We start from the raw sequence: 12,089 nt of genomic DNA on the forward strand, positions 1-12,089 counted from the left end.
ATATTTTGGGATATCTCTTTTCTTCGGATGGGGTGTGGAATGTGTTGGAATATTTTTAAAACAATTTTTTCCAGCCACGTGCTTGCTTTTCTGCTTACAAAAAAAATATTTTTAGGACAAAGCTTCTTAGTAAAGGTATCATACAATTTATAATTGAACTAACATAGATCAGGTTTACATCTGTCTCAGCCCAGCATATAGTATCCACAAAGGAAAGCTGCAGTAGTTCCAACAGAGTTCTGATTGTACTACAGAGCTGACCCAGAACCATCAGGATTTGTGTGCCATCTAGCACACAATAGAACAAAGGTTTACAAACTGAAACATTCCAACACTCCACTCTGCTTAAATAGATGTCTGTGATACTTTCTCTGCCTTACAAAGATACAAATATTTCTAATAATCTTCTAAATTGTTAATATAAGACAAGAAAGTTAATTTATGAAGTGAGCATTTGCACATGTTTAAATTTTTAACATGCTGATTTCGAGCAGAATCAACCAAACTGGGGAAATATCCAAAAGTATATTCAATTTTTTTAAAAAAGAGAAGTCAATCAAACAGAATTACCCTCTAACTTCAAAGCAGTAAAAACAATATTTTGTTCACCTAGAGTTTGTATTTCCTTCTTGACAAGGACAATCACAAATATATATTTTTATTAAAGTTCTAATTTGTTTAACTACTACATAACAATGATGTAACTGTGCCAGTGGAAGACTCAATTTCTAAATCCTCAAACATAACTTCATTCTTTAGCCTCGGTATTTGTTGTATTTATACAGTAAAAAGAGTTGACAAACAGCTACATGATTTTTCCTGCATCTTTTGATTACCAGCTTTCATGTTACAGTTGCATTGCTGTGGAAAATTTTTACAGAGGAAATACTTACCTTCTCTTGCATAATTTGATGGAATGAAGTAAACTGTGTAGCATGCTGTGAAAAGAATATATATTGTAATTGCCGAGGGTCAGATATTTTGGCCCAGTGACTGCAACTTTTGGCCCAGTGACTGCAAAAATTCCTGTAATTTTGAAAGTTCTCATAACCTCACAGCAATGAGAGGGAGCAGGAGAAGGAAGTGCTGAACAGATGGGGGAACACAGTAAGTTCTAACTAACTTGGTATTACCCTTAATGAACTACTTTCTAAGTTCAGTCAGTTCCTAGAAATGTAGATTCATGAGCATTTTCTCAGGTATTAATTTCACCTGTTTTCCTGCGGTGTATTTTCCATTTCACAATAAAGGTAATCTAGATCTTAATAAATCATTGTAGAAGTATATAATACCTTGTTCGTTTGTTTGTTTGTTAAAACTTTCCTCTGAGAACTCAAACATTTCTGTGAATTTTAGGTAAACAAAAGTTGATTTTGTGAGTGTGGTATTGCATCTACTTTCAATCAGGAATAGCTTTAAATGCACTGCTTTTAATGGGTGTGTGGATATCAACCACAATTTTAATTGCTGCAAGAAACAAGGTTTTTAAAAGAGTGATTAGAGATACTGGATTCACAGTAGGGTTCTGAAAATCTCATGATTTTAATGTTTTGCTTTGTAAACAACGACATAATCAACAGTAGTTACTGCTGGGCTGGCAGCCTGGATTTAAATACCCTTTATTTAAGGACTCAAATGAGTCCTTAAAAAAATAGCTGGAAAATTCCAACTGTGTTCTGTTTAGATAATAAAAAAAAAAAAAAAACAAAACAAACAAACAAAAAAAAAACAAAACAAACAAAAAAAAACACAAAAAAAAAAAAAAAACAACAACAACAAAAAAACAGAGTGACAGTCATGTAGTCTCATCATGCACTAGTATATATTTCAAGGAAAAAAAACATGCATTCTGTTGCAGCAATCACCTTAACATAATGCTTCCCACTCTCATGGGATTTTTTAATTGTTTATACTATGCATGCTTTACTTCCTCCTTCTTTTAACCATACTGTAGAGAAGGGAATACATCTGAGTGTTTTTTATAGTTCTTCTTCTTTTTTGTTTACAATGCTGATTTCCCCTCATTGCAGTCATAGTTTGAAGTTTAGTTACTTCAGGATCCCAAAATGTTTACATCTTCCCAATGGCTGCCTTATAGAGAAGATTTAAGCCTCAGTCCCACCATTCTTACAAGAAAGACATTACGCATATAACTACCTACACTCCCTTCCTCCTTCCCCATATGCAGACACCCTTTAAGAAAATGGTGAAATGTATTGCCTGACTACAAGATCTGGAGTTGTGTGAAGGGGTGTTTACACAAGGCACCTAAATTTGGAGAGGGAAAGGAATTAATTATTTTAATTTTTCAAGAGAAGCAGCCTGTCTGAGGTCGCAGGTTTGAGTCAGTAGGCAGAGGGAGGATGAGTCATTACCCAGATTGGATCAGATGTGGCTGGAGCTGCAATGGAGAAGGTGAGTTCCTCTCAAAGGTAAGGTATGTTTACTTCTTCACCTTTCTCTGGAGATTTTTCCAGAGTAAAAGAGTAATTTTTGTGTGTGTATTATTGTCTGTGGTCCAGAGGAACTGTGTCTTGAAAAATTACTGCTAAGATTTTAAAGAGGTTACGCATGGTATTCAAGGGGATTGGAGCTCTGGATTATGGATATTTCAGATCAACTGGGTCATGAGACCTGCTTAATATTCCTAATAAAGGAATCCTTCTGTTTGTGTTAGGAGCTTCACTGAGACAAAATCTCAAAACAATAAAGTGCAGTGTTGATTTAGAGTAATGCTGAGCAAATCCAAAGTCTCTAAGCAGCATGGTGGGAACTTGCCTAGCCTAAATTCATAGAGAAGACAGGGGAAGTTCATAAAATTGCTAATATCACATTTCAAGACACCAGAGACTGGAAATTACATGCCAGGAGTAAATAGGTTAAGAATAACTGTGAAGCAATTTAATTTAAAACCTGGCTGTTAGAACCAATTTGACTTGACCTGCACATGGGTGTGTGAGAGAGACTTTAGGCAGGGGTGAAGGCTGTGTAATAGACAGATGAAGGTGAACTATTCTCCTGCAGTTTTTGCATTGCTCCAAGTTGATGATTTTTCTGTGCTTATTCATCAGTTTGCAGCATAACCCTACCAGTTCCCTCAGATAACTCATGGAATACTTGATAGTTGACAAAATTATTTTCTGAAGCTGTGAGAGCAGTATTTCAGTACCACTGGCTACCTGATTATTTTTTCCCCACAATGGAGGAACAGATCTGTTCTTTCTAACCTTTGTGGATGTAGACATCATGCCATGTCCAGCCAATAAATAATTTGCAATTAACAAGTTGTCTTCTGAGTTTTTGTTATGATATCTTGGGAAAACCATTGGTGAAATATAACCATCCATTCTATTTTGAAGGTTGCTGTCAGATGATAAAATATTCTGTTACAGCATACTTTGTTGAGGTCAAGCCTGTGCCTGAGAGAGTTGTAGGAACTGTCACTTCATGGTTGTATTTGCACATACTTTTCCCTTTGCTCTCTAGAAGCTGAACATTTCAGTTTTTATGTTCTGCTGCCTTACTGATATAAATTCAGGATGTGGTCTCATCATTATCACTGTCACCATTCCACTCAGATTTTTTATTTTTTTTTTTTTTTTATAATTGTTTGTTTGTTTGAATGGTAAAAATTGTTCTTGTATGAGATGTAACAAGGTAATCCAAACTGCACAAGTAATGGAATCCAGCCAAAATTATCCCAAGGAGTGGCTGAAGCCTACTTTGTTTTCCATTAGAATACAAGCTAATCGTGTTCTGTTTGTGACCTATTGCTAGCTGCCTCAAAGAGTAGGCAGGGGTGTAAACTTTGTTTTCTTGCTTGAAGTGAAGCTGGAGATCTCAAATTTCTGGGCTTCAGGTGCATGCAATGCAATGGGGATGGCCGCTTGCACAGCTAACCTTCAACATCTAAGAATTGAGTGGTTTGAGCTGCTCTGGCTGGCTAATACAGAGGCCACACAAGGTTAGTACAAATGTGGAAGAGTAAAACTTACATTCTTCTGCTTTGCATTGGCACCTCAGTCCTACAGTACACAGCAAGAGTAGAAATGCAGCTAAGCTTGAAAGTTTTTTGCAACTAAGAGCTCACCTAAGAAGTGAATTTATTAATACAGTGGTAAAAATATCTGCCTTGTGATGCCAGCAGGCCCACACTTGGAAAAAAATAGCCTTTGGCTCATTATATTTGGGTTTAGAAGTTGATGGGAACCTGAGAGAGAAGCTGATTTTTGTTTCATAATAGCATAAAGAAAAAGTTTTTGTCCCTAAACAGTGGAGTAATGATGGCACGGCAGTTCCAAACTCTGTCATTTAACACACATTTCAGTAACTTTCTATTTCTGAGAAGGCCAGTGATAACTTTTGTTAAATATTTTGGAAACGTGGTATAATTTATATTAAAGAGGAAGAAGGACACATTCTTCATGTGATAGAGATGCAAAAAGTTCATTTTTATTGTAGGATGCCTTTGTGTGTTCTTCTTGTGTTAACATCTTCTGCCTTATAGTCCCTGTGTCAAGAATACTTAGTCTGCATTCTGAGCTTGTCTTCTCTTTCTACTGTAAGCTTACAGATGGAATATAAGTAGAACCTCAGGTGGTAGTACAGTGATTCAATAAATGAGGCTTTACAGCTCGTTAAGTTACAAGTCACAGAAAGCAATGCTTTTATTCAGTAAAAGTTGATGCTGATGATCAAAATTTCTTCAATTTTGATGGGTTAATCTGTCCTTGTAGTAGTTTAGGTGTCATCTGTCCTTCCACACTTGGTGCGAGGCTAGCACAAAATCAATCTCATGTGCTTTGGGTATTGCAATAGAAAAGCAATTGCTTGCCCATCCTTCATCAGAACCAAATTTGTACTGGACAATGTGGTAGTACATGGTTTCAGTATTAATGATGGCCAAAATAATGATGTGGTCAAAGTTGTAGAGAGGCCTCTTTCTGCCCTTCATATTTGTTGCAAATATCAAAATTTCAAATGTTTTCAATAACTTATTTTTTTAAAAATTAAAATAATGAGGGTGGGAGGGAAGACAGTGAAGAAAGTGTGATGTAGAACAATGCACTAAATGATAAAATTTGCTCTCATGACTTTGTCACTTTAAATTTGTGTGGAATAATTAATTTTCTGCCTTCACTGAAACAATAATTCACACAGACTTGCCTAATACCTTACAAAACAATATGATTCTTTAGCACTTGCATGGAATTAATATCACTATGCTGATGCATGAAATTCTTGGGTGCTTAATGTCTATGTTTTTTAACAAATGTTATATTAGACAGATAAATTATATATGCCAACTAACTGTCTTGCAAACAGGTTATCCTGAGTTCCAGGTATCAGCAAAGGCTTTCTTTGTCTTTCATTGTGATGAACTTTATGAGAACAAATTTTTTCCTTCAGTTGCTTTAGTTGTGTCTTTTAAAATACAGTGCATATTGATTTGATTTTTATTTTTTAGTACAAGGAAAACAGCCAAACTTCATACAAAAGTTTGGACCTATAACTCTGCAAGAAGGAGAAGATTTAATCCTGCATTGCACCATACATGGAAAGCCCAAACCACATGTCTGCTGGACAAAGGATGACATCCAAGTGGTATCTGGAGATATCAGCGTATGTTCTAATGTTCTTGACATTTTTCTTGGGAGAAAGGTAATTTATATTGCTTTATGCTACTAATTATCCCCTATGTGCATTCTCTTGTCTTACAGATTGAGAAATTAGGAGATACCTATTACCTTTTAAAAAGAAATGTAGTCCTTGCTGATACTGGGAAATATATCTGTGTTGCCAGCAATGAGATTGGAAAGGCACACTGTTCTGCTTTCGTGACAGTGATAGGTGATTGGTCCTGCCAGCTGCATGCTTTTTGGCACCCTCTTGCCTTACTACATGAGCAACTTATTTCCACTAATGTACATGTTTTGTTTCAGAGAAAAATAAAACCCCCAAAATGTCCAGTGTGACTCAGGCTAGACCAGAATGGGAAGATGAATACTTTTCAGGAGAAGTGAATGTCATCACAGCGGAGCTAGTACAAGCCCAGGACACACCATGTGAGAGAGATGAAAGGCCAGTGGCTGAATGTACTTCAGTAAGGTAACTTGCATCTTACTCCATGCCAGAACTTGTACTAGTGCAACAACTGTAAGGACCTTAATTTACAAAGCACATATCAAACACTCTTCCTAATCTATGAATTTTAGGGCAATGGACATTATGTGCATAATATGTACTCCCTTTTTCACTTAATACTTCATCCAACAAAAGATATGTAATTTGTAGGTAGGTCAAAGAACTTGTAATACATTCGACAACTGAGCCTGTGCAAGGTATTTACATTTAGTGGTTTATTTTTTTTTTTTTTTATATATAAGATTGAAGACCTTAAAACGCAAAGTAATCCAGAAGTTCAAATTGCTGGAGCTATGTGAAGTTTAATGAACAGAATATATAAGAGAGGTTTTCTGCGAGGCAAGTCTTATTCTGAAGAATAAGCAGCAATCCTAATAAGACAGGAACTGTCATTGTTCATTAATCGATTAAAGATAACAATAGTTCCCACTGTGCAATTTCAGATTAAATAAATGAGATACATGACCTCACTAATCCCTGTGACTTTTAGCACAGGATGAAATCTTGCCTCATGAATTTAGGCTCTGATAAAAAGAGCATTTTTTTCCTTAAATTTCTATCTGGATGTAGCATGACATAAACATAAAGTAAACATAAAGGAAAATTTCTGCATGTGTTGATTCAAAAGCTTTGTCCTTTTCCTTGTGAGCTGCCTGCACACTTTGCCTCATGGCCAGCTGATGAAGCATTGATTCCCCATATTTTGTTCAGATTTTTTTTTCATGTTACTGTGATCTGGCAGGTATTCATAAGTAAAAAAATGACATGCGAGATTATCTTATTTTTTTCTTAAGTCACATAGATAATTCAGTACGATTAAAACCTGTAGACCATACGGAAAGGTTAGATTTACCCTAATTTTTTCTCTCATCTTTTGTTGTTTACAGCTAAAGTGTCTTCTGGTCAGTAAGATGAGATTTAGAATATTTTATGTACTCTCTGTAATTGCTGTTTATTTGATCTCTAATCTTTTATTTTCACAAGACCACGAATAACTGTCTATACGACCATTAAAAATATGTGAAATATTAACTGACCTTTCTTAAACAGGTTTAAAGAGAAACTCTGGTTTCAAGGAGTGCATCTTGAACTTGAGAGGCCATAAGAGATTAACTTCAGTTTGAGACATGGTCCCATTCTTCTTCCTGATGCAGTGGAACAGAAGATGGACTGAACTGGAAGATGCCTGATTTCTGAGCATGTTTGTGTTGTTTGCTGTGTCCATTGGTAGATATTGGCCAGGGGTGAGGAGCAGATGAATTTTGGGTGCTATCCAATATATATCTAGATTCAAATTTGTATTTTGTTTCTTTACAAATAAATCATTATTAAAATTCACCTGTGCATAGCATTTATTAGACAGTGATTTATAATTTCTTTTGGGTTTGCTTTGGATTGTTGGACTAATCTAAGAGAAGTTGATGATGGAGAAAAGAAACATTCTCCTTAAATTGCAGATCTCCTTGGTGACTTACCAGTACTCACTATTGTATTCTGCAAATTCCATCAGTGGTATTAATTCCATCAATAGGTCTGCCCACTAGCTATAGAATAGGAGAATTAGGATTTTAAAAAAATTATCTTATGCAGGGGTTCGATGCTGCTTCCAGCTGGCTTTTGCACCAAACTCACATTCAGGGGTACAGCTTGGTACCTTTCCAATCCTGTGGGTCTGGCCTCAAGCAGAAGCTTGGCAAACTGTGGAAGAAGAAAGGAGGATGTCCCAAATGGGTTTCAACTGGGTTTTTATTTCACCCAGAAGGCCCACGCGTAAAAAGTGAGGTTTTTCCTCTGGGTTTCAGTTTAAGTACAGTGGGTGTCGACAGAGCAAGGGACAATCTAGAACCAATCCCAGTGAGGGGGGGGAGTGACCCAGGACAAAAGGACACTTAGCAATACAATTCTATACATAAAAAATGGATGGAAGAAACACGACTCTGCTGAATCACACGGCATTCCCACTACAATCTTCAGGGTGAGGATGCAGAGTGATTGACAGGATTCAGAACTCGGGAAAGACCAAAGGGTTTTTAACATGGGGATGCAGGGAGGAACCATTACAAAACAAGGAACAAAAGCATACAGAACTTTGGTAAAGCCAAAATGCATGACAACAATCTTATAACTACAGAATTCTTCAGTTTATTAAATAGAGTGTTAATTGTCATGTTTCTGACAACTTTGAGACATTTTTCAGAGGCCAGCCACCAAAAGGAGTGGTTACTTCCATTAGCGAACCTTGTCCAATGCTTGTTTAGTATCAGGAATGTCTTCAGGGAAGAGAAAGTCTCTCTCTAAGTCAGCATAATGGACAAGTCTTCCACTGCAATGCTTCTGCTTTCAGGACTAGATTAGTGTGACAATACAATCTATTTCCATTTGGTGCCTGCCATTGCAGTTCAAAGGAGTGGACTGTGAAGTAATACTTGTGCTAGCTTCAAAGCACATTTTTTGTTTAGCCAAAGACTCTTCAATAGTAGAATTCTTTAAGAACCACAATGTCTATTCAGCGTATTAAAAAAACTCTGAATTGGAATTTAATCTTTTGGATTCTAGGCCAGTCATTAGCATGATGAATCTTTTTCTCTATCTCTTGAATTCAGAGTTTAGGTGTGTTTTTCAATTTATTGCAAGGTTTCTTGTAGAGAAAGACAAGGACTTTTGTAGTGTCATCCATTTGCAGCATGAAAAAGGGTAGTTCAGGAAAAGCTCCATTTTGGATGGTTGTTGGGTTGCCACAGCAGTAAACAAAACAGTCGCCCTTGCAATATAACAGTTCTTGAACTTGATCCCTCTCATTCGGATTTTCAAAGTCCTGCCTTCGAAAATTTTGTGAAATGATTCACACTTCTCAGACTTCTGCTTCAGTGCATTCTCAATGGCTTGGCCAACACCACAAGTACTCACAGATTTGATGTGTGCTGTACAATTCCAACATTCTGTTATTCTGTATATGCACATTGATTAGACCTATTCTGGTTTTGCATACCACTGCAGTGTACTCACACTTCTCACAGGCAGCAGATAGGGATTTAAGCAGTGCAGCATTTTTGTGCTTCATCCAAGTAGATGTCATCTGTGCAAAATTGGCACTGAAATAACATATTTAGGAATTGCTTAAATTTTAGTATTTAAAACATCAGACATTTTTCTCCATCAAGATTCAGGTTTGATAGCAGAAACTTAAATTTATCTCCAAGTTAAAGTACAGGCATAGGGAGGAAATGAGCTGGAAAAAAAATATCATGTACATGTCTTCACCTGATCACATAAATCACTTGCTTGACGTTATGGAAAAGTCAGTGGCCTCCTGCCCGTGGAGGAGTCACAAGGCTATGTATATGTGCACATAAATATAGTAGCTGCAGACTGAGGTACTTGCTCTGCATATTTACCCTGTATCTCTCACGGATTTTTCTAAAACAGAATGAAGTGTCAAACATCTTATGGATCCTATGCAACTATCTTTCCCAGCTAAGCCCCTCATTTGCATGCATTATTTAGATTTAAGGATATCACAGAAAATATTGCGCTTCTAACTGTACTCACATTCAGAGGACTGAAAAAGTACATAAAAGATGTGAATCCTCTCCTTCCCCCCAAATTATGAATCCCCAAAAATTAATGTTCTTTTCTCAACTGGAACTTTTTAATATGGCAAAGATGATTTCCTATTTAGAAATTCATTCTGTAAAAATGAAAGTGTAGAATTCAGTGGTTGCTGATCTTGGATGCTCATGAAATTTAAAATATTGGGTTCTTTTTGCTATTCCTTGATTGTTAGACTATGAGAAAAATTTTAATATTTGAGAGTTTTTTCCTCTTGATTCACAAAATATGAATCAGGAAAAAAGTGTCAATGTTTATTTAAATAATTCATGGGGCAAAACAGAAATCTGTGTATCTGTTCTTCCATACAGTTTTCTTACAAAATAGTAGAAAGTGGTGTTTATAAATAATAAAAATCTATCAGCCTTCTTTTGCCAAAGAGTAACACAGGTATTGTTCCAAGTGTTCCTAGAGAATGGATCCATTATGAAAAATGGTGTGTTTGTTTATTTTCATTTTACAAATCATGGATCCATAGATTTATTAAAAGGTTTCCAAAATTGATGAAAAGTATGTATCTATTAAAGGCTAAGGACTGTCTCAATGTTAGATAAAACTTGTCCCCAGTACAATGATGGTAATTACTGTTTTGTGAAAGGAAATGGAACACTTAATAAGTATATTCTTTACTTAGGGGGCAGGTTTTGTTAGTAGGGCTGCTCTCTAAAGTGAAATGCTGAGAAGGTAAATGTTTTTTCTTTCTTCCTTGTTCCATGTACATAAATATGTGAGGATGATACACAAAGAAATAATATACAAGGAAAACTTGTCAAAAGTGACATCTGTAAATCTCCTTCGTTATTTCAAAGGAGATAAGTGACTCCTACCAACATGGAGTCAGTGAATAGGAACACTGATAATATGCAGTTTCCAGTAAGTTGTTCCCATATGAAACAGATAAAGTAATTTCAAAACTCGTTTAACGCCTTAGTTTTGTTTTCTACTTTGGAAGCAAGTGACAGTGCCTTCTTCAGTAACAATTTTTTGCAAGCAGGTTTTAGTTTGCACAGAAAAAGATTGATGTATCTTGCATATTTAATATATTCAATTACAGTGGCTCAGATAAGAATCATAAGCACGTGAAAAGGCAGCAGCCTTTCAAAAGCCAGCTATAGCAGACAAACGTGAATATTCTTGTGCATATAATTCAATTTATAGCCTGTATTTAAGGTTCTAAAAATTTTGTTACAAAGTACTGTTTGTAGTATTAGCAGGGAAAGAGGAGTTGACAAGGGTGGTGGAAATGTGATTTGATTTTAAGTCAGGATTTAGTGGTTTAACGGTTTAGAAATTTTAGTTATTTCTAAGTTTAAAGAAAGTGGGTGGGAGAAGGGAAAGTTTTGGGTTTTTTTTCCTGAAGTATACTTGGAAAACTGGAAATTCTACAAGAATACAATATATAAATATATTTTGGGTTCTGTTTTGTTGATTCTATAGGGATCTAGGACAGCAAACACCATGCCTTTAATGTACTACATGTACTAAACATTGGCAATATAGAGTTTATACCTTAAGCAGAATGAAGCAGATGTTGAAATTTTCATAACTATCCCCAATTTAAATGTCTTCCTGACAAAAAAAGCCTTTTTCATTATCTGGATCTGATTTTTGCTTGATGTTGGAGCAAAGAAATAATGTCATTTTTACCATCAGTGTCTTAGCTATACAATAAGACTAAAGTAATTCTTCTGATTTCTCTTGTGAGTACACTATGTGACACTAAACATGTAGAAATCATGTGATATCAATGTGACAGAACGTACGCAGGATAAATAATTCATATTTCCTTGAGGACATGAGATAAATATTCCACTTTTCTGAAATTTAATTTCTGTATTTAAAGTAAAAAATTGAGAAGGTACAAACTTTCATTAAAATGAAAACAGATGGTTAAAACCATATGTAAAAGTTAAAGAAAAGAAGGAACTTATTTCTTAAAATACAATATATTTGTATTTGAATGCAGGAAAGTTTTTCCCTTTTACCTGTTATTGTTATCAGTCATTGTTGACTTGATGGAAATAGAAACATATGAACTTTCAACCATCTCAAAACTTCAAAAGTGATAGGTTTTATATTTTTGTAATTTTAAAATTTTTGTATGTTCATAAAATTTTTAATTTTTTTATTTAATCATCATCATTAAGCTGGCTGCATTTTTTAAGTCTGCAAATACTATCTTGTGTTTTTCTTCAAGTTTGATTTTTCACTATTTAAGTGTTTAACTACAGAGAAAAACAACTGCCTGCTAATTTAGCAGGCCTCTGTTGAGAAATAGAAATTTTATACTCTTTACACAAGTTCCTTTGGACATTTTATGTCTTTCAACATAAACT

The 12,089-nt window shown here is 35.4% G+C and overlaps 1 protein-coding gene across 1 annotated transcript in view; it reads left to right on the forward strand.

The window, feature by feature from the left end:
- CCDC141 (coiled-coil domain containing 141) overlaps positions 1 to 7,360 on the forward strand; it is a gene marked incomplete at its 5' end in the record, with an annotated part of 58,505 nt that extends 51,145 nt beyond the window's left edge. The window contains 4 exons of the mRNA XM_083865827.1: positions 5,468 to 5,622; positions 5,721 to 5,850; positions 5,943 to 6,108; positions 7,195 to 7,360. Of these exons, the coding sequence (XP_083721953.1) occupies positions 5,468 to 5,622; positions 5,721 to 5,850; positions 5,943 to 6,108; positions 7,195 to 7,249 (506 nt within the window). The 3' untranslated portion in view covers positions 7,250 to 7,360. The remainder of the gene's footprint in view (positions 1 to 5,467; positions 5,623 to 5,720; positions 5,851 to 5,942; positions 6,109 to 7,194) is intronic.
- Positions 7,361 to 12,089: the final 4,729 nt, after the last annotated feature.

The sequence above is a fragment of the Zosterops lateralis genome, assembly GCF_965231275.1.
Source record: "Zosterops lateralis genome assembly, chromosome: 7".
Lineage (NCBI taxonomy): Eukaryota > Metazoa > Chordata > Aves > Passeriformes > Zosteropidae > Zosterops > Zosterops lateralis.